This window comes from Artibeus jamaicensis, unplaced genomic scaffold, assembly GCF_021234435.1.
Source record: "Artibeus jamaicensis isolate MK-2021 breed Jamaican fruit bat unplaced genomic scaffold, CSHL_Jam_final contig_76, whole genome shotgun sequence".
Lineage (NCBI taxonomy): Eukaryota > Metazoa > Chordata > Mammalia > Chiroptera > Phyllostomidae > Artibeus > Artibeus jamaicensis.
The window spans coordinates 1,567,804-1,593,672 of NW_026521954.1; the positions used below are offsets into that span (position 1 = coordinate 1,567,804).

Consider the following 25,869-nt stretch of genomic DNA (forward strand, 5'->3'; position numbering starts at 1 on the left):
AGATGCACCAAAGTGAACTCTCCAGCCCAGTTCGTTTGCCTAAAATAGCTCTTCAGCTTTTCTCAAGAACTCAGAAATAAGTTGGCTGTCAGCTGAACACCACGGACGAAAGCCCCTGGTACAACACATACCCCGTGTTGCTGCTGCTGCCCATCGGTGATCAAAGGACACTGATGCTCAGAAAATCCAGTGTCTTCCTGATATGTAATAGCTGGGGGGGGGGGACAAAGATCTGGGAAAGGAGAAAATCTAAACTAGTGGGCAAAGTCTTCACGTCACGCTAATTAATTGCATTCTCAGGCAGTAAGAAAATGTCAGATTGATTTTACTGCCAGGATTATTTCAGGAATCCTGGACAATGATATCAATGTCAAATTTTTTTCAAGGTCCCTGATTTTATCCACACTCTCAAAGAAGGAGAAATTGTGATTTCTCTGTGTTTTAGCAGTATCACACTTCTGTAGTTCCAAAACACATGTTCTTTTACACCTCCCAGTATTTATCTGCACATGCTGTTCCCCATCTGGAAGCCGGTGCCCTGGTGCAGAGTGGACTGTCTGATTCCTAGCCTTCTGCAACCAGCTCAGATGCAATTACCTCAACTGTTCACAAATACTAATTCCTACTCTGTTTACTCTGTAATTTGTTTACTCTTCTGTTTTTATATATATTACCTATATTACAATGTGTTAGTCTCCCTTATATTTGTTTGTTTCCTACTGGATTGAATTCCTTGAAGCAGAGACCCTCTGTCTTAGTCCTCTCAACCCAACACCTAGCACAGTGGCAGGAATGTCAAGGGAAGGAAGGGAGGAAGGAAGGGAGGGAGGGGGAGGGAGGGGAGGGAGGGGAGGGGAGGGAGGGGAGGGGAGGGGAGGGGAGGGGAGGGGAGGGGAGGGGAGGGAGGGGAGGGGAGGGGAGGGGAGGGGAGGGGAGAATGGATGAAAGTACTGAGTAGTGGGTGGTAAACAGGTGGTTGACCTGTGGGTGGCTATTTAAAAATAGAATACGTAAGAACATAGAATTATTGGTACATAGGTTACACTTCCCAAACTAGTTATGTCCAGAGTAATGATGATTTACATTTTTTGTCATAGAATGATGCAGTTTGAGTTGATCAGCCCTAATTTTTTTCATCTTCACTAAGCGACACTGTGATGTCAAGCTATACATAAAGTGAAACTCTGCTAGAGAAACTGTAACTCATAAGCCGTGTATCCAGATCAATATGCACAATAACTTATTTTTCACCTTCACTCATTTTCAAAAATTAAAATAATTAAATTAACTAAATTAATTTTAGTTTCAGGTAAACCTAAAATTAGTTTTAATTTTAGGTAAAATTAAAATGTTAGTTAAAATAATGAGTCTTTTTTAAAGGAAATAGTATGCCACTTATCATATTACCCAAAAAATTAGATATATTCCAATTTTACATCAACACTTTGGGGGGAAAGTGCATTTCATCATTTTATATATTCTGCTTTTGAGCCACGGGTTGTAGTAGAAGTTGATTTAAGCCTAAAGTCTTGGCAGAATAAATCCAAACCTCACTCCTGATGACTGTGTAGCCGTGGCTAATTATTTTTGAACAAGAAAATGCCATGAGTGAGACCCTGTTTTTGTTGTAACTTCTACAAGAACATGCTCCAACACTAGGGAGCGAAAACATCTGCAATTCTAAAATCCAAAACAAAAATTTTTTGGTCAAAAATCTGTTTTTCTCATAGCTTTATAGTAGGCCTTTCCTGGAAAACCCCAAAACATTTGTTCTATAAATGCAAGGACATTAATAGTGTTTATTTTTTCTGTAGTGTAAATGTTTATACATTTTACAGCAGAAATATTAATTTGGGCGTCTCTCAGATCCCACTTGAGGGTATTATTCCTCAAATTGTGTGCAACATCTTGCCTGCTTTTTAAAAAAATGTAAGTTCAAAACCCAGAGGATTAAAATAAGGGATCGTAGACACAGGGTTCCTTGGCAACAGGGCAGTTATTTGGGGGATATTTTTATATGCGTGTGAAGCAGTACATCCTACAGGCAGGCAAATATGATAACAAGACTCATAATTTTTCATATCTAACCATAGACATTAACCAGAATTGTTAATCACCAAGTAGAACTGTAGCCTAAAATCTTCAACTCTTTCCTCACTACAGTACTTGGCCCATCATCCCCATTTGGTCCGTAGTCTTAGCTTTAAAGAAGAGCGTGGGAAAGTATGGGTGTCACATAAACTTGGCCATCTAGATGGCAATGGTGGTCTCTCCCAGTCTTTCCCTGAGTTGTTTACCCTGATAAAAAGCAAATATAACATTGCTCAAGAACTAATAGAAAAGAAACTCTATTTCTCAGCTTTCTCACTGGATTTTATACCAGTGTTACATCAATTTCTGGGGCTTTAGGCTAGGCAGACGCATCAAATGTTTTCCCAGCCTGCTCTGTGACCATAGCTCTGTCTGGCATTTACAAAGAACAGTCAGAGAACAACGAAACGTTCTCTCTTCCACAGCAGAGATCAGGCCTGTTACATTCATTGTTTACGTCCGCACCAATAATACCACCTCTCACGGGACAGCTGTCACGTGCTACACACCGAAACAGTCCATGAACGAGGGGTTATTCACTTTCCCGTGGAGATCCATTTTAACAAGTCAACCCAAATAGCTTGACAACCAACCCAATGCAAAGACAAATGTAAGTTTGCTGCTCTTAAAGGATTACTGAAAATACCCTGTGACGATGTGTTCCAGGGCAATTAATAGGTTTTACTTATATTTTTTAATGTTTCAAAGTGAAGTACTATTTTAAAACATGTCATCTTGCCACCTCACCTCTGCCAGTTACCTAAGTTGCAAAATTGTAGTGGGCTTGAAAATCAAGTCACATTATTTAAGTGGTATTTGTTATGTATGTAATTGCATTAAACAAATTCAGAATTTGCACGGCTTGGTATGTAAATGAAAGACCACACAAGACTGAGTGAAACTGCTGAGTAAGAGCTGCGAAGAAAATGCGGTTTTTAGTGGGAAGGGATCCTAGAGACTTTCTTCTCACACTGTGTTCAGCCATTCAACAAAAACTGAACTTTTAACTCATCCATTAATGGTTAACATAGTACCGGTATATTTTATAATGTGACTTGATAGTATTATTAGTACCCATAAACATCAGTGGCACACAATTGCATTATTTCAACCTAATGAGTAGTTCCCTAATGAAGGTAGGATAATGCTAGAAAACATAACTCATCATCACTTACTATTTATTAAGCGCCTGCCTATGAGTGACATTCCTGTTCTCTAGAGGGGACCCTGCTCCATAAGAACTGAAGTAATAGGTAGCTAAGGGGAAAAAAAAAACCACCACCTCCTAGTTGGCTACTAAGGAAATGGAACAGGGGCATCATAAATTAAACTCATGTAGCAATAGACATCTGGTGTTGAATAAAAACCAAGGCATCAGAAGTGACCCTCACAAAGCATCTTTGTTCAGTGATGATCTCTGCTCTTGTTGATGTTTTACAATTAAGTTCTCGGGGACTTGGGGAGTGGAGACGGGGAAAGCATTTGTGAAGTGCTTTTTAAGTGCCTGTCACTGTGCCGGAAGTGACACCATTGCCCGAGGGGTAGGGATTGTGCTCCTGTGGTACAGAAGATGACTTGAGAAGGTTTGCCTGAGGTGGCCCTGCTAATGAGTAACAGACTCGGAATTAAACCAAAGTCAGTCTGCAAAGCCTATGCTTTTTCCACAGTAATATGCTGCTTTCCCCCAAAAGACTTTCTTAGTCCTTTTTTGTTTGGGGGGGTTGTTTGGGGGGGTTTTGGGGGGGCACACTAAACATTAGCTTGATATAAGAGATGAACAAAATTCAGTGTAGCCTTATATGAAAATGTTACCAAACAAAATTGCATTATCTTAGGTAGGTAAGTTGCCATAATATGAAAGACAAAATTCTCATGTTTCCCTTCTTAAACTCTGGCGTTGCCATGTGTAAGTATTACGCATTTAGAAAGGCCGGCCTGAAACCTGGAAAATGTATTTTGGGAAGAGGCAGCTCTATAATGTGCATTACGATCTTGTGGTCTAATGTAGTCATTTCCATTTTACGTCCCAGCACCCCAGCCGCTGAGGCTCCGCCAACAAAATCCGACCACCTGCTGCTAAAGCTGCCCACTTCCCCAAAGCAGTTAGTCTCTTAATGCCCCTGGGGTCCCTGGGCTGTAATGTTAGTAAATTTTTTTAAAGTGACTGTAAAAATGGCCCCTTTTCCTTCCCCTTATCTGTTTATTTCACTGGCAAAAACAGGTTTTACAAATATTTGCAAAACCACTGGAGTTTTAGATGAATTAGCTTTTTTGCCTTAATGTAGCTAATTCCCAGTGACAATAAAGTATGTCTAATAATTACCAGTTAACATCCCTAGACTTTAAAAAATATGTGTGGAAGATTACTACAGATGTCAACATTTCTAAATATTTTACTTTAGCAAAAGCCTAAATATTTGTATAACTACAAGTTCATTTTCAGAGGACCCTTTCCTTCTTTCCCATGAGATAAAAATCACTCCATGTCACGGTCTCAGAAGCATCGGCAAAATACTGACCTAACATAACTTACAGCAATTTAACCGGAGCTTTTATAGCAGGGAAAATGCAAGATGGAAAATGTTCAACTGAGTCAGTTCCAGTGATTAGAACAAAGTTGTATAAACATTGGCTGCAACTCGTATAGATTACTTATTAGCTCTTCATGCTTATTATATTCTTTGATATCAAAGCAGGGCTTTAGAAATCAGCCAGTAGAGAAATGGCAAGATCGGGAGGACTGATGGTGTTTTAAAAAGCACTTCAGAATTACCATTCAAATTCAGCCAGTGTTGGAGTTCCCTCCTGTATAAGGCCGTTCTGCATGTAGGGAGAAAAAAATAGGTGTTACTTCTGACAGTGTGTTTTTGGAAGTTACATAATTAATCACATGAATTTGTTCCCGTGGAAAAGATTATTCTAAACATTTATTGAAAAATAAATATTGTGCTGTCATACTTTACCACCATAATTACTTTCTGCGAATAGTTCTTTTATTTTAAAATGCAACTAAGGGACACATTTCATACCATATTAGTGGTGATGGAATTTTTCTAATTAAAAAGTCTATGAAATTTCTTCTTTGTGTAATTTCTAGGATTTCTTTACATAATAAAAAATACTGTGCACCAAAATATATTTAAAGCAGGAAAAAGATATAATATTTTTTTAATTCTAAAAATGCCATGCTTAAAATATACGTAGTAAGTCATTCAAGATTTTTAGAAGCTAATAAACTACTGGAAGATTTTTTAAGTTCTTATTAATTGTACTGTGCAGGTTCTGTAGCTCCATTTGACTGTAACAAAACTGGGGTGTGGAGAAGTCTTTTGAGTGGATTATTGGGGGCAAAATAGTCCTGCATCTAAACTCTTAAAATCCCATTCTCTGAGAAAACGGGGTAAAAAAGAAGCCACTAGACTACAGATTTCTTGGGCGGTCTTTTGTTTGAGTCTGCGTCTCTCTGGTGGTCCTGTGGGCACATGGGGGTCTCTGCCGAGCTTATCGTTCACTTCTCATGTTCGCACCTGCTCCACAGCCTCACTGAGAGGGCACAGCTGCTCAAGAACGTCTTTAAGAAGAACCACGTAAATCTGTACCGGTCTGAGTCACTGCAACAAAACCTGCTCCGTGAGTACCTGCGCTCTTACTTCTGTAACAGTTCTGCCATTGCTTCATGGTCTTCCTGAGAACAGTACTCTGACTTTAGGGATGTTTAACGATTGAAAATTAGCCCCTGAAACCACTTTTGCATATTTTGCAGCATGTTATGTGAATAACAAATGTTTAGAGAGCCCTTTAACCTCAGTCATCTCACATCTAGCAGAAGAGATAGAGCACAGTAACATTTTTGCTGCTTTCATTTAAAGAAAAATATTTCCACATGCCCCTTACTTCCTTAAATCTTAAAAAGAACCAGTAAAATAAATCTGAAGTCTTAAAAGCTCTCTCTGTATTATCTTTTCTACTTGAATAACTTTGCAATAGCCTTTTCAGCTTTCATGCAGAACAATGAAACATATATTTTCCCCTTTGAAAATATTTATGAACATTTAGAGTTGTAACAAATTACTATGTATCATGCCCTCTTAACATTTCAAGGATCTAAAAAAGAATATAATATATAAAGCCCTCTAGTGAATGTATTTGTGTTAGTAATATATCTTTTGTTTCATGTTGTTTCCACATACAATTTATTTTCACTTGTATATACTCGTGTTTAATGCTTTTGCTCTTTATATTTCAAGGGGCCTTTTCTCAAGATGTGATCCCCTGGGGGGGCATTTCTTATCCACATGCCCCCGCCAACCCTGCTGGGGCTTGAACGAGTTTCTTTGTTAGTTGCCCAAAGCCAGGCAGAGTATTGTCTGAGGGAAGGAGACTATTTCCCACCATTCAAAGTTATGGGTGCTTCTCTCTTTGCTTTGCTTCTTCCTTCCCTCTCATCTGCCTGGTCTGTGTGGGCATTCAAGTGCCCACTTGACTAGACCCTCCAGGCCCTCCGGTAGCCGGGATGCAAAAATTAGGTGGGTTGGACCTGGGATGCTGAACGGAGAATGGAGAGGGGTTGGGAGTGCCCGCTTATTTGTCTAGGGAGCAGAACTTGGAGAGAATCTAAGCCAGTCGTCCATCCCCCTCTTCATTTCACACTCGACTCTGTGTTTTTTCCCAACATTAAAAACGAGCGTCTTCATGCTTTGGAGGGTGGGGGCGGGGGGAATGCATGAGTTTGCCAAGTTAGAAAATGAGCACTCAGAACTCAGAGGAACAGAGATTCCCAGTGACTTCATGATGATCATTTCTACTTTATCTTTAACTTACAGACGGGTATGCTTTCTCTCAAGATGAAAATGGAATCGTCTCACAGTCAGAAGTGATTAGGGCCTATGATACCACAAAGCAGAGACCTGATGAATGGTGATGGGGAGGGGCCGCCCAGCAGGCGCTGCTGTGTCTACGGAGAGCCGCCTCCGCCGGAATCTGCCGACCAATTCCAGCCTGGTCCAAGGAGGTGAAAGGTGGATCTGAGCTCCTGTCCTTGACTGACGTTCAGATACATGTGTATTATTGACATAAGCACTGTGCAACTCTACTGTAACACCATCTCTTTCAGATTTTTTGAAGTTTTTGCTAAGTCTTTGTAAACAGTAATTGGAAATGACCTTGTATCTTGCCAGAGTGCTTTCTTAAACTGCAAATAGGTCAGTATTCTTAAGCTGTTACTCTGGGGCTGTAACTATCCATTTAGTGGATATACCACAAGATGACCAACCATTAAAAAACTCTAAAATGGGAATAAGTGAATGGGACTCTTGATATCCAGACTTAGATTTCAGAATATGCTGACAAAAAAGAAAACCAGCATTCTTAAGGAACTGACTCAACTTACTGAGAAAAATTTCTAAACAAGACATGAATAAGTGTTTGTGTCAAAAATTATCTCGATAAATGTTTGCCAAAGAAGTTTAATACATGTATTTTTCATTCAGTAGTCATTTGCCCAGAACTTTGAGAGAAAGTTTACCTCCAATTCTGCTATGAGATCTGCATGCTTGACTTTTCAAATATAAGAGTGATTTGCAAACAAAAAAATGAGTATTTCAAGGCATTTGCTACTAAAATCTGTGATGTTGCACCTTTGGCCTTACAAATGCTTCTCTCTTGTTTGTTGTCTTTATTTGTTAAGTTAGAGGACACACGTGGTGATGTGATTCTGCATTATGATACTGATTTTTAAAACCGTATGTCTCAGTCATTTCTAATGAGGTTTCATCGTCACTTAGATTTTTCTAAAAATTGGCTTCTGCTGTAGATTGAGTAATGTCATTTTGTCTTAAAGTTTTCTCTCTTAAGCAAAATATGCTTACATATTCATGTGGTATTTCTAATGCTCCTGTCGAGATGTTTGAAGCATCATGTCGGGCAAATGCATGGGCTTCTGTACTGTGTTTCGATTCTCCCTGTTCGTTCCCACTAGAGACGTCTGCTGTCTTATGTAGCCCTGTGTTAGGCTGACCGCCCTCTACTTACGACCGAGAATTACTGCACAGTTCACTTGTTGAGCAGCTGCCAAAATCAGTCACATACTGCTGATTGGGACAAATAAATAGTACATTTTCCCCATTTAAAAATACCTATTGTATTCAGAAAGCCTATGACTTTACAGTCAAAGAACACTTTTCATCGTGACTTGGTTCCATTAATATGCTTTAAAATGTATTTTCAGTTTGATTATTTCCTGCATTTTCAAGACATCTAAAAATGCCTGTTTTGCTACCAACAAATGGTGAAGGGGCTGTTTTGAAACCACAACCGGTTTTCTACACTATTTTTAAAACAATGCTTTCATTTAGGAAAAAATAAAAAAGGAATACTAGTTTTCAGGTACACTTCAGAGATTGAAGCAAACTTTTTGCCTTTTACTCAAAAGCCTGTTTGCCTTTAAAGTGGACTTACCAGCAAAATGGGTAGAAGTTCCTCTTTCAAATAAAGTCAACTAGAATTGAGAGGTGATTTTTTCCAAATCACTCCTTGAGGTTAATAATTTCACATTCTCTTTGCCCTTTTTCTCAATCTAGATCTAACATGAGGCTGTACATCATTTCCTTCTCAGTGTTTTTAGCTATTTGGTTACAAGCACGCCTCCCACATTTTCTACAAACAAGAGAGGTTATAACACATACATAATTCTAATCTAAAAGGGGCAAGGAGTTGACATACTTCATTCCTCACACCCTTGCCTTTTGGGGTTCAGATTAAGAGAATCGTGAATCAAAACATCTCACAAGACCACAGGTATAAGCTTGTCTTCAAAATTCCAAAGTCACAGACTTGAACGGTCTACCGAATGCATATTCGGAGTGGCTTTTCTGGGCCTCCCAGCAGTGATGGTTGCAGTTCAACCACACAAACTAAACAACAAGAATGACGTGCCTCCCTCCAGAGAAAGCCGAATGGCAGATACAGACAACACTCGCCCTCACCCCACCAGGGGCATCGTCTCCAAAACTTTAATAGCAAAATAGGATGACTGCAATACAATGGAATTTTATGACTTAAGAAAACTGAAAGTTTCATGTTATCTCGAAACATGGATTGTTTCTATGGCGCTCTTCAACGTAAGCAGAATGCTCATGGTTAATAATGTATAGACACATGATTGGACATATGACTGATTTATGTGGGGGCTTTTTGCCCCATGGCTCTCTACTTGAATGATCAATATTACGTCAATTTCTTCCCTTCTTTGGTGGGAGTGGGGGATGGACATCAGGGAGTGATCTCCTTGGTAAAACTTACAGATTGCAAGGCAGTGACTTTATAGTGTTAAACTAGAGAAAACCCTCTGATTTTTCCACCTTCCCAAGGAGAAAAAAAAATGAAACGCAATCTTAGCAGGATTCCAATAAATAGCTGAAGTGACTTTCCATGAGTATTTTCTGAAATAAAGGACATGTACTCTTCAATTAATGGTAATGCTAACACCATTGCTTCATAATGTTTACAATTCAGAAAATACCACTTACAGCAGAAAATCCTCATTTGTTTTGCATGGAAAAGCTGGGAGTTGCTTCACTGATATTGAATAGGACACAGTGACATTGCGCCTGAACTTTCTAAATGTTTTATATAACACATAAAAATATATTGGTGTTTCACACCCAGAAAGATGCTATATGGTAGAAATGATTAGCAGGAAAATGGTGTTTCTCAGGAATGTAGTAAATCTGAAATGATGAATGTGCTGCCCACCCTCCCGTGCCCCGCTCTGTCTGATGTGAGCCTGCTACGGCAGTGTTTCGAAGCTAACGGAAGACTTTTTCTAATCAAGTCAGGTGAATGTGTGCTCACCTCCATAATATCAGCCATTTACATAAATTGTATGGTCATTAAATGGAATCAATAATTCCTCTAAATTTCCAGAGGGGGGAAATAAATGCAAGAAATCAGCATTTATTCTGATTGTTACATTTTATCTTTTAATTTTGCAATTCAGCCTTCTAAATGTCCAAGATGAGAGTCACATGATGGGGGCGGAGCATGGTGCCCGCTGTCCCTCACCTGTAGTCTGTCATCTCAGACGTTCTTTCAGGAAAGGAATGCTAGTTAGAAAGTCATAGATTGTATGTTTGTAGTTTTCAAATTATCTATAACAATGTCATTATTACAGACCTGAATAATCGCTAGTGTTTATTTTTGTGCAGATGACCTTTGTCAGTTCCCAGTTTTAAAGCATATTATCAAATAAGTCTATACTCTCATAATCATCTACAAAATTTATTGAGAAAAGGCCCACCCCATTCAGTCATACAGGCCAAGTCTGTGAATCCCTTCTGCCAATTATTTAATGTAACATCATGCAGTTGGTTACCTAAGTAATGCTTTTGAATGATGAATATTTCCATAATGCCTCTTAAAGAGACCATAGTCTGATCGTTCTCATGTTAAAATGACTGCAGTCACTTGTGAAACTCAGTTATACTTTGCTGCATTTTAATTAACCTTCAACAGCTATTAAAATGGAATGTAAGTTAAATTTTGAAGGAAAGGAAATAAATGTTTTCCATTTTCCATCTCGATTCATTTTCTGTAAGAGAGCAGCTGTGTTTTTGATAGGCTTGTGGTTTGCATGAATTCATATTTAAAGTGGTCCAGACCAACGCATGGCTATTGCTGTAAATCTTGGTGTTTATTTTGCCTTTTGAAATTCTATCATGGCTTACCTGAAGTTTAATATTCAGTGGGCAAATTAACTGGTCCTCCGCACAACTTTTGTTTAATAAGTAAATTATGTTACAAACAAATCTGAACAAATTTAATTGAAACTTTTGTTTAGCTTACCTCTGAGAATTTTTCTCAATAAAACTCACAGAACTTCTCAGCAAATAAATCTCCCTTAAGTAGGAAAAAAGCTAGATTTCATACCTGCTTACTTTGAATTAACAGCAACTTTCCATAGGTAAATCTCCTCGTACAAAGATGTGAGCGAAATATTAAAGAAGTAAATATTTTTACATTTCATGGTTCTAGAATAGAAGCCATAAATGCAGTAAATACTGTTGGTTGGTTGTTTTATTACTTGAAGCTTCCTTTTTCACATTTTCAAGACTATTAGGTTATTTTTTAAGCAGCCTTGGAAGGCAGCTATTGTACTGTGGGAAACTGCAGTTTGCATTAAAGATAAACTAGTATTTTCAGCTCCATGAAAAACCATTCCTGCTGAAACTGCTGTAGAAATTGTGAAGCTGCATGAGTGAAGAGTGTTGAATCTGTGACTGTAGTAGTTTCCTCAGGTCTGTTTATCTCGATGTTCAATGCACTGTGTTTTGTAAATAGTGATTACTGTTCATTAATACCGAACTCGGTGCACCATTGTGTGTCATTGGCCTTCTGTGAATGTGCATGTTTTAAACTGCAAATTTTAAACCTTTTGTCCTCTAATTGTTATTTAAAATGAAATAAACTTTACCATTACATAAAGAAAACTGTTAGTTTTCATTGCTAGTATTAGAAACTATATCGTTTTATAAAACTTCAAATCCATGGAACTGGATTTAAATGAATATAACCATGAATATAATCTGAGAAGGTATATCTATTTAATGGCATTATTAACATGTTTTGTTTACAATCCCAGTGGTATATGAAATATCCCTTCATTTTTACCCAGCTAAATCAGGCGTGAAATGGAATGTATTAACGCTAGTATAGCAAGAAGGATAGTTTTTTAAGTATATTTTATTGATTATGCTATTACAGTTGTCCCATTTTTTTTCTCCCCGTTATTCTGCTCCACCCCGCACCCCCTCCCTCCCTCCCTCCCTCCTTCCCTCCAGCATTCCCCGCCCTTGGTTCATGTCCATGGGTCGTACATGTAAGTTCTTTGACTTCTCCATTTGCCATACTATTCCTAACCTCCTCCTTTCTGTTTTGCACCAACCATTTATGCTTCTTATTCCCTGTACCTTTGCCTCCGTTCTCCCCATCCCCTTCCCCCTCCCTCTCTCCCCCTCCCCACTGATAACCCCCCACGTGATCTCCATTTCTGTGATTCCATCCCCGTTCTAGTCATTTGCTTAGTTTGTTTTTGTTTTCGTATTTGTGATAATTAAGTATTAAAAAGGAATAATTTAAATGAAATTATTATGTTTTGATTCTTTGGTCAGAGAAGCCTTCCAGGATTGTTCCCCTTTGGTATTTAAATCAGCCTGCAGTTGAACACCTAACTCATGGCGCCATCCTTCACGTAGGGTGAATTTCTTAGGGTATCTAAACCCACCAAATTCTTTTAAGTTTATGAGAATGTGGTCAAGTTTAGCCATTAATATTTGAATAAAGTAACCGGGAAGATAATATAATAGCCATGTAATACAGAAGTACAGGCAACATCAGAAATGAAGACAATAGTGCTATCAAAAACAAGCATCATTGAATAAGAGGTAACAAAAGCTGCAGTCAGGTAACCTGGGTGGAGTGGGGTCAGTTTGCAGAGAGGAAGCCGTCTGAGGAGGCCCTGGTTTTGCTAGAGTGAGGCAGTGTATGCTCAGCTGTCCGAGGCCCCTGTCCTTTCCCATAGTTTTCCCAGGGACAGGGACTGGGTGAGGGCGCCCCAAGCAATACCACTGCAAAATAGTGTCCACACAGAACAATTACCTGTGAATTATGTCCAGTGATTCTCACATTCAACTTTATTCCCCTCAACATAAGCACTGTTTACACTGACCCTGTAGTGTAAAATGCCTTCTAGTATAAAGGAAGAGCAACCTTGAAATACATTCCCATAAATTCAATACATCATCCCCATGTCAAAGTGTTCGTACACTGAAGGCATCTCTAACCCAGAGCTTCCATTTCAGCAACACAAAGCCACTCATTTTCAGAAAGAAGAAAATCTTCCTAATCTGGGTAATTTCACTAGGAAGCTACTAAAAATTGTTGGGAAATATCAAGCATTTTACCATTCAAGTTTTTAGAATTACTTAATTTATTGGGGTGAGACTGGTGAATAAAACCACATAGGTTTCAACTGTTACATAGGTTCTGTAACATGGTCTGCATACTGCGCTGTGTGCTCACCACCCAAAGTCAAGTTTATTTCCGCCACAAATGGCCCTGTACCCTCTTCCACCTCCCCTCACCCCCTTTTCCTCTGGCTATCACCATACTGTTGTCTGTGTCCATAAGGATGGGGGTTTTTTGCTTAATAACTTCACCTTTATTCCCCAGTCCCCCAACCCCTCTCCCCTCTGACAGCTGTCAGTCTGTTCTGTGTATCTATGAGTCTGTTTCTATTTTGTTCGTTTATTTTGCTCATCAGACTCTACATTAAAGTAAGATCATATGGTACTTGTTTTTCTCTGGCTGGCTTATTTCACTTAGTATAATATTCTCCAGGTCCATCCATGATGTCACAAAATTTAACATTTCCTTTTTTACAGCCAAGTAGTGTTCCACTGTGAGTAAATGTACCACATCTTGTTTATTCACTCATCCACTGATGGGAATTTGGCTACTTTCAGATTGGCCGTTGTAAATAACACTGCTATGAACATAGGATATATTATTTAAATCCATTTTGAGTTTATTCTTGTGTGTGGATTAAGAAGGTTGCCTAGTTTCTTTTCTTTCTTTCTTTTTTTTTCATGTACCTGTTCAATTTTCCCACACCATTTATTGAATAGACTTTCTACTCCACTGTATGTCTTGCCTCCTCTGTCAAGTTAATTAACCATAAAGGTGTGAGTATCTTAATAGGAATTGTGCTGAATCTGGAGATTGCTTTGGGTAGTATGGGCATTTTAATGATGTTAATTCTTCCTGCCCATGAACACTTAATTGTATCTTCCTCAATTTCTTTCTTCAGTATCCTATAAATTTTTCAAGTAAATGTTACCTTCTTGGTTAAATTTATTCTTAGTTACGTACCTTATTTGTGTGTGTGTGTGACACTGTGAATAGAATGATTTTCTTAGTCTCTCTTCCTGATAGTTTATTATTGGTGTATAAAATGCCACCAATTTCTGAATATTCTGTATACTACTACTTTACTGACTTCCTTTTATCAGTTCTAGTCGTTTTTTGGTGGCACTTTTACAGTTTTGCACGTAGTGTCATGTCATCTGCAAATAATGACAGTTTTACTTCTTTCCTCCCAATCCAGATGCCTTTTATTTATTTATTTTTTGTCTGATTGCTGTGGCTACAACTTCCAGTACTATTTGAATAAGGTGGTGAGAGCAGACATCCCTGTCTTGTTCCTGATTTTAAAGGGCATGCTTTTAGTTTTTGCCCACTGAGTATGATCTTGGCTGCGGTACATTTAGTTTTTCTTTTGAGTTCCAACTATGTCACCAGAAATTCAAATAAGAATTCTGTGTCAGAATAATTTTATGAATAACTAATATTTAATAGCAGCTTTAAAATGGCCATGTACATATAAAAATAGGTTAACCGGTTGTTCCTTAATAGTTTAATATACCTGTAAATTCTTACTTTTCCTAAACACACGCTAAGTAAACTTTTTTTTTACTTAAGCTATGCAAAGATAAACTCACCCACCGAAATTTATCACATTCCTAATTGTGATTCGGTGTGTTTTCAGGAACCTCTTTGGTTGTCTCATTTTAGGCAGGAAATATCTTATGGATTTAAGTCAATCTGGCAAATTCTCCATGAGAAGAAACTGATAATAACATCAATAAAGAGTAGAGAAGTGAGGAAAATAAGAGGGAACTGTCTAACCATTTGAAACCTATTGACTGTATTAAATGGGCTTTTCTATGCAGGTGATAACTAATTATAGGCCATGAGTAGCCAGCAGGGTGGAAGGTGTGCTCCATCCCTGCCAACGACAGTCACCTTACCAGGTATTAGCAGAGGCCATAGGTTATCCCGGGCCAACTCTGTCAAACTGTCTGACCATTTTCTCTGTTCCCCTCACTCCCCCCAGCAGTTACAGCCACCCTCCCACAGTACTTAACCTTTCATTTTTATCTTAGGGTATTTCATCTGCTTTCTATTACTTATCATTAACTTACGACACAGCTCCCTCCCTGCTAGGATGCAAGTGATTTGAGACAGTGACTCTAACTTCCTATTTCTCATGACAGCCCTACAATAAGGTACCATTAATATTTCCATTTTCCAAATGAGAAAAAAAAGTGAAGTTAAGTAAGTGGCCAAAAGTCACTCAGCTTATAAGCAACAGCCAGAAAACTAACCCAGACTCTGTGACTCCAAAATCCGTGCTGAACTGCCTTCTGGGCTGAAGTTTCTCATGTGTAACGGGAGAGATGTATTTCATGTAGCATTTCTGTATCTCTGCTTGTGCTTTGTATCATTCTAGGTTCTCATAGTGTAGCACAAACTCCACTGACCATTACAATCCTCTCTACAGGATGTGTTCAGCATTGTACAATCACTGCTTCCCCAATAGATTTTCTGGAAAGTAGGTTAGGTATTTTTTTTCCTAAGAAAATTGGGCCTTCTAGGTAGGTGTCATAAAGAATGTAGAGTGTCAAAGCAGACTTTCTGTGTTTAAATGTTGGCTCTGCTCTTTTTTAAAATTTGTATTTATTGATTTGAGAGGAAAGGAGAGAGAAAGAGAACTATCGATTGTTGTTCCACTTATGCATTCATCGGATGATTCTTGTATGTGTCCTGATGGATCAAACCTCCTGCAACCTTGGTGTATCAGAACAACGCTCTAAAAGCAACTGAGCTACCGGCCAGGGCGTTGGCTCTGCTGTTATTATCTGGCCATGGGCACTTTCTGCTTTGATTTTTTCATCAATGAAACAGGCATGATAATAGTCCCTACTTCAGGGTTGGGAAGATTAAATGATATAATTCCTCCAGCACTGGAGACAAAGGTGGTGCTTGATAAATGCTGCCAATTATTTGAATAACTGCCTTTCAAAATGGAGAGCTGTTTTTCAAAATAATCATGGTTTTAGGATGTTGGAACTCAGATTCTTTGTGAAGGTAACCAAGCGTTAATCAGACGAGTCTCCTTTATGTTCCACCTGCAGTGTAGCAGGTTGTGGTGAGAGTCTACTTGCAAATTTCAAGTGATTTAATGTGACCTTGACGGCCTAGTCTTTCTAAAATGAAGATGGAGTCAAATCACTCTCCCTTATCAAATTCTTCAAGGCTGCCCTTTGCTTTCGGTATATATGCAGCCACCATGGAGTTCAAGATCTCTCATCTGATCCTGCTTGTCTCTCTACTCTTTCTTCTTTGAATTCTTTGTCTAGTTTCCAGAATGTTCCCTGCTCCTTCACACTCGTGGATGCTTCTCTGCCTTTCTGTGGACTCTGTCCTTTGCCTAAGCTGCTCCCCCACCCCCGTCATCACTCAGGGCTCAGGCCCCGTCTCATCCTCTCCAGAGGGCTTGGGGGCCCTTCCTGCTGCCAGCACTCTCTGAGTACACTTGTCCTGTCGTTGCCATCATGTCGTTGCCATGCCTAAGTGTTGATTTATGAGTTCATCTTCCTCTACCTGACTGTGAGCTCCTAGAGAGTAGGAGAGATAGCGTGCTTCCTTTATGAAGCATGCACACCATCACACATATTTGCTGCCATGCCTGCGTCCAAGGAAAAAGTGGTTCCTTGAATCAGAACTGTATGCCATTTATCTTGGTCCTCCCGGCCCCTAGCTCAGTGCTTGACCCAGCAGTGATGTCCAACACATGCTTTCTGAATGCAAATCTGCCACAGGCTGGCCTTTTTGCCCTGGAAGTGAATAATGATAGTATCAGCTACCTAGCTTCCAGAGAAAAGCTCAAAGTCATGCACTGCCTGTCAACAAGTACGTGTTGACCCGTACTTGTGTATTAATGAAGTACCCAATGTCTCCTTCATTTCAAACAGTTTACAGCCAGTGGCCTGGATTGATGGGAGCAGGCTGCTAAGGCAGGGAAGGTCGCAGATGGGACCTTCCAGAATTCTTCAACATTATTCTGCCTAGTAGATTCAAACTGCTTCCCAAAGGAACGGCACATAAAGTTTCAGCTACTAGAGAAACCTGACAAACCGGACGGTTCTCAGTGGGGGCAGTTCTGCCCTCTAGAGGACACTGTGAAATCGTGTGGGTGCACCTCTGGCCTCTGAGTTTGTGGGACGGGTGTGCTATGGGCGTTCCCTGGAGAGACCCCACAGCACATGGGACAGTACACACATCAAAAGACTAAGTGTCCATCAGCCTGACTTTGAAATGCCCCACCATTCCCAACCTAATCCCATTTTCTCTTTCAAGTAATATTAGCACCGCCTTAATACACACTGAATTTTCCAGATATAAAACTACAGTGCTAATCGAAGGAAGATCAAACTTTGCCTTATTCACCAAAATCACTTTCCCGGCAGCAGTGCAGCTGTGGCGTCAGAGCTGCCAGGAGAGCAGCCCTGCTCCGGGATCTGGGACTGTCGATGTCGGTGACTCTGAAGCTGTGGGCAGTTTGCCTCTGAATCCTTCGTTTAGTCTGCCCAAGCCATTATATTTTGAAATAAATTACTTTCTTTCTCCTTTCTATTTATCAAGAGGGCACTGTATTGATTTTTTAAATTATATGTGTAGCTCTGGCTGGTGTGGCTCAGCTGGTTAGGCATCATCCCACAACCGAAAGGTCAAAGGTTCAATTCCAGGTCAGGGCCTGGGTCGCAGGTTCAGTCAGGGCATAGACGGAAGGCGACCAATCGATGTTTCTCTCTCACATCGATGTGTCTCTCCCTCTCTCCCTCCCTCCCCTCTCTCTAAAGTCAAAAATAAAACAAAATGGTTAAAAACCCAGCCTAATGACATATGGATGTGTTCCAGAACACTCTTTCAAATGGTTCTCCTTTGCCAGCTTCTCAGCCTGTTCTTTTTCCTCTCTCCTTCCCTTGCTCCCCTCCTCCCTTCCTTCTTTCCTTTCCTTCTTCCTTTCTTCCTTCCCTCCTTTTGTTCCTTAATTACGTGGGCTAATCTGGGATACTGGAAGTCAGGCCACTTTGAGATTCAGAGAAAGAAGGAGACTGGAAGTCAGAGCTCCTTGGCCCTTAGCCGGGCAAAGGCCCAGCATCTTCAAACTTGTTTCAGAGAGGGGGGCCCAGACGACTTTCTTAGGTCCGAATGCTACCTCTCACCCGCTGTATTTGAAAAGAGCTGCTAAGGGTGACCTACGATAGCATGAATCCATATAAACCTGGATTCCCAAACAACACCTGCAGGGGCCAGGTGTGTAACAAAACTGAGGGAGATGGCCAGGTAGGGAAGACCAGGCTGGTGACTATCAGGTCTGGTTGGAAAAGGGCCGGCATGACCCATGGCAGTAGGGGACCTTGAAATCGATTCTCATGAGAAACTGCCCAACCTAGCTGAGGTTTCATGCAGCCCACAAGCTGACACCCCAGAAAAATTCACTTCCTTCGCTGCGTTCAGGAGCCCCAGTGCAGGAAATGGCTTTTTAATGTACTTCAAAATCAGTGGAAGATCTTTTTTCTTTGCATTTCAGACATGAAGTGTTAAGTAAAGATGTTTCCTTTTATTGAATAGCAAAGACTGCTGTTAAGGAGATAACATGAAGCGCTTTGATCTAAAATTTCAAATAGGTTTCATGAAAACAAAGTATTTTATTTATTCTCCCCCAGCAGGATATATGCCCAAATATGTAGTCATCAGACATGGAATTCAGTGGCATTTGTGATATGCAATATTAGATGATTATAACCAGTAGCTGGACTTTGGACTCCACAGTTATTATTCATATAAAAATTACAGTGTGACTACTAAATAATTAGTACCGTCAATGGGGTAAATCCATTAAATTACAAATCTTTACATTTGTACACAACTCATTTTACATGTAAATGCTTTAAGACCCAATTGTCCAACTTTCATTTAAACATGAAATATTGCTGAACAAAAAGTCTGCAATAAATATTCCCTCAGGTGGACAGGGAAATGCCTTTATATACGCTCTGTGTTACAATGAGTATCTGAGTAAATATTTTAGCACTTTACACTCCTCCTGTGATTACTGAGATCTTGCATTCTGAAAAAGCTCTCGTATTTTAAACAAAATGTAGTTATTAACTTCAAAAGTAACTGCTTCTTATGACGCTAACATTACTCCTGGTTAGGTTTTGCTTCCAAAATCACAAATAGGTTGTTTATGGTCCACTCAGTCTACTTGGTAGTTAATTCTTTTAAGTGAACCTTCAGTAATTACAATCAAGTATTTTCCTTTGCTTATTTAAGTATATATTTGTATTATAACTCACTGAACAACTTCTAATGAAAAAAAAAAAACACGTAGACTTTTCCTAAACAATATAGCTGAGTTGTCCAATAAAAATCTCTAGCCTGTTTGCAACTTTAGAGTTGAACTGCTGTGTATTTTGAATAAAAGTAGCATAAATTGAAATGTAATGTCACCATGTTTTCAAAGCAAGAAAGCAATGATCTAACCCAGTCATTCTGTGACTGGAGTCGGGAAACTTAAAGACTAGAAGGCGTCGTGTTTTCTTAGCACTCTCTCCATACCATTGCTGAGTTCAGGAGAAATTTCCTCAGAGACACTTGTGGCAATGGCAGCAGCATCCACCTGTCTGCCTCGGTACTGTGTGATGGCTTCATGGCCATGGCCTGTCAACTGGAACTGAAGTCAGGACAGGTCTTCCCGGGCAGTGGGGGCTCCTGCTGGAGCGGGTAAGCAAAGTATTGGGGTGACACCAGGAAGCCCGATGGCTGGGTCAAGTGGATAGGGTGGCCTGTGGTATACGGTGGGGGTGGGGAGGGCACCAGGCAGCCCGGCTCTGCCCTGGCAAAGGAGAACCTTCGGATGGAGCCCCCTGTGGAGCTGGAGCTGGTCGCTGTGCTGGACTGCCTGGAAGGTGCTCTGAGGTTCGTAGAGGTCAAGATCATGGGCAGGGTCTCTGTCTGATAGCTGCGGAGCGAGAAGCGGATTGGCTGCTGTGACGGCTCCTTGGGTCTCAAGCAGGTGCAGCAATAAATTGCCACTAAAGAGCCCAGGATGATGAAGGCAATGAAGATGGAGCCAACAATCAGGAAGGGAACGTAGACAGGCTCTAAAAGGCAAAAACAGACAGACAGATTCTGGGACAGGGGTCTCTCCAACTCCGGGCAGCTCAGGGGTGGGAGGTAAATGGCTCCACACAACCACTAGTCAGCCCAGCTTCTCAGACATCGTTACTGGTAACTTCTAGGGTGCAAACTGGAACAACAGAATATTCACTCCTAGTGGGGAGGAAGGAAACTGATACTGTACTTCTGTTAGCAATTAGCCATCACATTGCACATCTGGAAGTCAGAAGGAACAGACTCTATCCTATTCATACACTGAGGAAAGGAAATAGTGCGTTTCTCTTGGTTCCTAGAACTCTGGTTTTAAATCCGGGTTTTAGTAGTTTTATCACGGTGGGGCATTTAGGGCTTTGACCCATATCCAAGGCTGCAAATCCATCTCCCATCTCAGAATCTTCAATCTAAGCAATGAGAACTAGGCCTGTTAAATGAGACCCTGGGGGATTTATCGGACTATGGAAAGAACAGCATAAAGAAATCCATAGTGGGGCCGAATGAACTGTGTCTCCTGTTGCATCCCAAAGTGTCATGTCTGCCTGTTTCCCAAAATAATCTGGGGTGCCTACTCCAGCTGCCACACGTCTGCCTCTCAATTCCCCACCCAGACTCTAGGAAGGTCGGGCTGAACCTCAGATCATGCTGCAGCTCTTGGTGTTGGTGGCCCGGACTCTGTGGGACAGCATCCCTCAGACAGAGCAAACCCCAACTCTTTTGTCCTTATACAAGGCACACATAAAATTCCCCGCCCGGCGGCATCCCCTCAGGCAGCTCTCCAGGTGTCTCCCCTGCCTGGCTGAGCCACACGCACAGGTAAACCTGCAGCTCAGAGACAGAAGACAGAAAATCTGCACTGACTAGGCCCTGCCTATGCCTGGCTCTTTTTCATTTGTCATCTGATTCAAGTTCACGGAAACCCTGCAAGGTGGGCGTGATAAGCTCTATTTTCCAGATGGAGAAATACATCAGACAGTTGTTGACATCCCCAAAGACAGGGAAAGACTTGTAACTATCAACCCCCCAAGTTCTGTGGGCTCCCAGGTGTGAGCTCCTCCGTGGACCACCCATTCCCCCAGTGGAAGGCAGGGCAAAAAAACACCCGCAGCCATTTCTGGAGCACTGTGCCAGGCATGCCTACACTCCCGGGGAAACCACAAGCCACCTCTGAGAGTAATACGCCCACTTTAGAGTTGAGCAGAGGTCCAGAGCTCAGCTGCCCAAGGTTACACAGCTGGCAAGCGACAGAGCCACAGTCCACACGAATTTGTCAGACCCCAGCCTCGCTGAGTGCAGAGACTGCGCCCAGGGGTCCAGGAAGGAGTCCCCGCTTACAATGGTCACTTACACTAACTCTGTAGAGAGCAACCGGGTCCCCCATGGTGAGAAGAGTATTTTTCTAACAGGCCACAACTGCCTAGACTTCTCTCCTTTCCACTGACCATCCTTCTGCTCCAGTAGCCACTTCCCAAATCCTTTGGAGGTCAGACTGGGTATTCTGGCCTCCGAAGTTAAATTCGTTGCAAATCTATCGGAGTTCTAAGGAAGACCCAGGCTCCCCTTTCCTCTGGGTGATCCGTCAGTTCGCGGGGGGCCGGGGCGGGGGAGGGGGGAGCTCCAGCACCATGAATTCCCTCTGCAGCTTCTCCTAGCCTTGAGGGGACCTTCTCTTGCCAGCTTCAGACCTCCGTGCTGGAGTTACGGCTCTCAGCGGCTCCTCCGGTTTCCAGGCCGTAAAACCGTCACCTTGAGCTCTAAAGAGTTTTCTGACTCAGGTGGAAAGCTTTAAAAAAAAAAAAACGTGTAAAGTTCCTCTGCTGGGGTCATGATTTATTCCGCTCTGAAGTGAGCGGAAATTTGACCCCTGTTTTCCGACGTGAGAATAGGAGGCGGGGAAGCCCCCCCCGCGACCCCAGTTTCTAAATCTCCACCTCGAAGACCTGGGTATTTCTGAAAGGCGTGACAATAGGGGGTGGGCCAGAGAGGGTAATTCGATGCAGGCAAATGAAAGGAATTCGGAAGAATGGAATAGCAGGTTTGGAAACGCTACCAAAAGACCAGAAAAGGCGGGCGGGGGAAGTGGCTTAAGTTCGTGTGTCCGTGGGGACCAGATGAGCGCACCCCAAGCACTTTGTTCCCTGCGCCGCCGGCACTTCTCCGAGCTCCCGGAGTGACGAGGGCACGCGACGGGGCGCCCTAGCCGCCTGGAAAAGCCGAGTCCAGACAGGTGCTGCCCCCAAAGCCCTTATCTGCAACCTCCCGAGCGCCCGGCGTCCCAGCTGTCTTCCCCAGAGTCGCCCGGTACAAGCCTCGTGGTCTTCGCTGTCCCCTGAAACTTTCCTTGGGGCTTACCCGCGGAAACCTCGAGTGGCGGGAATCCCGACTGCAAAGGAATAGGCCTCCCTGACCTGAAACAAGACCACCCACTCCTTCCTGATTCCCACCCACCACCTCGTTGCGCCCACTTTTCAAAGACCCAGGAAGCCCCCAGCGCCCGCTAGCGCGCACACCCGCCCGCGCACACAGCCGCAGTGGGCGGCCGGGCGGGGGTGCCGACCGACCCAGGGGTCCTCACTTACGCGCGGTGATGCCTGGGTGCTCCAGCTCGCCGCGGTCGTTGGTGCAGCCGCCCTGCTCCAGCCTGGCGTCCGCCGCGGCGCAACAGTAGCGCAGCGCGCAGGAGCCGCAGCAGATAGTGGCGTCCAGCGTGTCGAAGTCCTCCGGACACTGGAAGCCCTCGTGGTAGTTGCCCTGCACGTCTACCCAACCGTGGCAATACTCTCCGGGCTGCTGGGCGCCAGCCGGGCTCCAGCGCAGCCAGCCCAGAAGGAGGTAGAGCGCCAGCAGCGGCCCCATGGCTGCGGGCGCGGTGGGCGGCGGGGATGGGGACGCAGCTGGAGAGTGAAGGGCTGAGCCGAGGCTCGGCCTGCGCAGCGGTTCCGCCTCCCCCGGGGCGCGGCGCGGGCGGCTGCCTCGATGGCGGAGGCCACTCCCGCGTGGGTTAGCAGGGGCCGGGAAGGCAGCAGGGACTGCGTTGCGGGGTCCGCAGTCCCGGGGTCCGCATGGTGCGCGGGGGCCAGAGGGCTAGGGCCCGGGGGAGGCGCCAGCAGAAGGTGCTGCTGGGGCTGCTGCTGCTGCCCTTTGCCCGGATCATTACGCTCCCTGCGCCAGGGGAGCGCGGAACCCTTTGCCACCTCCCTCTCCACTCCTCGAGGGAGCCATCGCACCCGGGGCTGACAAGTCCGGGACCGCACAGCGCCCGGACTTGGGGCTGTCGCCGGGTCGCGAGCCGAGCCCAAAGGCAGGAGAATTGGCGATCCCCACGTGCTGGTCCCGGGACAGGCGGCCCCTCAGTGCCCGCCCCTGTCTGTCAAGCGAGCGGGAGTCAGCCTGACTGCGGACGAGCACAAACGGGTGCTTGCTGACAGCTCTGCCTGCAAGGCGTCCTTTAAAAAGGAAGAGGGCGGGGGAGACCGCGAGGGTGAAGAAAGAGTCCGCCCTCCGGGGTCGCGTCGCTGGAGCTAATCGCCGCGGGTGCGGCGCGAGCCCCGAATCCTTTGCGCTTTTTGGCTCGAGCGCCATCCTGCGCCTTCCGCAGGCCACCCCCGCCCACCGCGCTCCCCGGTGACTCGACCCTAAACCCGAGGCCTCCAGACCCTGCCCCCACACACCGCGGCTCTCGCACAGCTCAGAAAACTCCGCAGAATGAAGCAGAGGGCTACCGGGTTTCCGCGGCTGCCCACGCGCTTTGGCGATGCAAAGTTTGCTTTTTACGGGTGTAATAAAAAACGATCGCGGTGGCTAAGACTTGTCGACTCTTCTGTCGCCTGTTGCACTGTTCCTGACTCATTCCGGGGACACCTGTTCTATGGATTCTGGACGGATAACATGATTTTTAGAGGCCGCCAACATGTGCACTGAGTTTTCCACCCACGTTTCCACTTTTATTTTTATTCCAGGACAGTTGGCACATTTTCGCAAATACACACACACGAGCACCCTTTCCCCATCCCCTGATCTGCGCGCCGCCGCGGGGAGAATCGCGGGTCACAGCACCCTGCGGAGGGCGACTCCAACAGCCTCAAAGAACACGCGTTCTCTCCGTTCGTGCTCGCAAAGGAAATCAAAGAGCAAAATTAATGGTCATTGAGCAGACCTGAACTTCTGTTCGGGCAGAGAAACACATTTATTTAAGTGATGAGTCCCTGGTGTGCTATTTCCAGGGGCACTGCTCCTTCAGAGGCGTAAGTGCCTTGTGACCCTGGTGCTACGTGGACCCTGGGCTCAGCTCAAGCAGCACTTTGCATCCTGAACTTCCTCTCATCGGGCATCGGTGTGTGTGAACGTGTTCCGCGTACCTCGTGTATGAGTCACACACGCCCAGTGCCCCTGTCCTTGATTAGGTGTTGGAAAGCTGAGCGAAACCAAAGAATCCACGTTTGCAGTGCCAGAAATAAAAACGCGCGGTCACACACAGGTACCACGTTTGCAGCTTCCGAAACTCCCGGTGGATTCCAGGTTCCGAGAAGCTTTGAGAAACAAATTCTGGGGGAAACGGATTTCTGATTTTAAGAACCTCAGTTAAAGTATATTCCAGGTGAAGGATGACTTCTGATTTCTGATTTTAAACACTGGGGTTAGCCTTTAGTCAAGCAAATACAAAACTCAGGGCCCAGGTTTGAAACCTGAAAGAGGTCTGTGTAAGTTCCTGCTTGACTGTCCTGCTCTCTTAAATATTCTCGGGACAGGAACAAGCTGTAAAGTAAAGCCCAATTAAGTCCCGGCTTTCATCTACAAACAATGGGACACTTTTTCTTGACTTAAAATTCAAGCATATGGAAATTGTTTTTGCAGAAATTGCTTAGATGCTGTGTTTTTATTTACAAGAAAAAAGTTTTGCCAGACATAGAGGGCTTTTTTAAAGTTGTTCTTTAGGAGTGTTGTTTGGATTATATATATCCTGAGCAATTAAGAGGGAAAGTAATTTAGAACCACAGCAAAGGTGAGACATAGCGATTATAATAAGATGATAAAACTACAAAGACATGTTTACGGCTAATAACTTTCCCAGAACCACACCTCTTAATATTATTTTTGTTAAATTGAGACGAATTCCATTACATCACAACTGCATAAAGTTCTGAAGCAGCAACCCTCACTAGTCCCCCAAGGGTCAAGTTTCTCATTATCCAGCTGTTCTTTGATAGCACTAATATTTTAAGGAGTGATTTGTTGGCACTCACCTCCCATTAATTACCTTCTCCTTGCCACAGTGGGATTCTTTTCCTTAGGACACCAGCTATAATTAATTCCCTCATTCAAAGCCTCTGTCTATTTGACTTATTTAGAGGGTATTTAACTCAAATTTAGTTGGATAGTTACAGATGGAAAATAACCAGACCCTCCAATGACTGGATACCTGGTAGATCAGATGTGCTCCGGGCTTCTTCACCTAGGTGCTGATCCCAAGTGCCTTTACACAATTGTAACCGTGTGTTTGTTGCCTTCACACAGAATATCTTCTCAAACTTTACAATGACAAATTTTAACTGCAAAAGGGATGTTTTCAGAATGCTCTTTGAGCACAGTAGGAGAAGATATACTTCCTTTTTAGGTTTATAAATACTCAAAGTATCTGTTATTCTGTTACTACTTTAGTAGTAAAAAAAAGATGAGAAAGTTCTCATAGACCCCCCCCCA

General features: G+C 43.1%; 2 protein-coding genes across 4 annotated transcripts in view; one reads left to right on the forward strand and one right to left on the reverse strand.

Annotated features, from left to right (window-relative positions):
• ATP8A1 (ATPase phospholipid transporting 8A1) overlaps window positions 1-11,587 on the forward strand; it is a 215,835-nt gene extending 204,248 nt beyond the window's left edge. For all 3 annotated transcript variants that reach the window (XM_053672277.1, XM_053672278.1, XM_053672279.1), the window contains 2 exons: window positions 5,630-5,721; window positions 6,915-11,587. In XM_053672277.1, coding sequence (XP_053528252.1) covers window positions 5,630-5,721; window positions 6,915-7,012 — 190 coding nt within the window. In that variant the 3' untranslated portion in view covers window positions 7,013-11,587. The remainder of the gene's footprint in view (window positions 1-5,629; window positions 5,722-6,914) is intronic.
• Window positions 11,588-18,718: 7,131 nt separating this feature from the next.
• Window positions 18,719-23,575, reverse strand: SHISA3 (shisa family member 3). The gene is made up of 2 exons (XM_037136176.2): window positions 22,749-23,575; window positions 18,719-20,159 (listed from the first exon to the last, which is right to left on the reverse strand). The coding sequence occupies exons 1-2, from the start codon at window positions 23,023-23,025 to the stop codon at window positions 19,720-19,722; spliced, it is 717 nt and encodes a 238-aa protein (XP_036992071.1). The 5' UTR covers window positions 23,026-23,575; the 3' UTR covers window positions 18,719-19,719.
• Window positions 23,576-25,869: the final 2,294 nt, after the last annotated feature.

What these genes read in the sequence shown, in the direction of transcription:
- SHISA3 (XM_037136176.2), bottom strand. Translation starts at nt 23,025, where the DNA reads ATGGGGCCGCTGCTGGCGCTCTACCTCCTTCTGGGCTGGCTGCGCTGG. An exon ending in GCACCCAGGCATCACCGCGC is followed by an intron (nt 20,160 to 22,748) that starts GTAAGTGAGGAC and finishes TTTGCCTTTTAG; the next exon opens with AGCCTGTCTACGTTCCCTTC.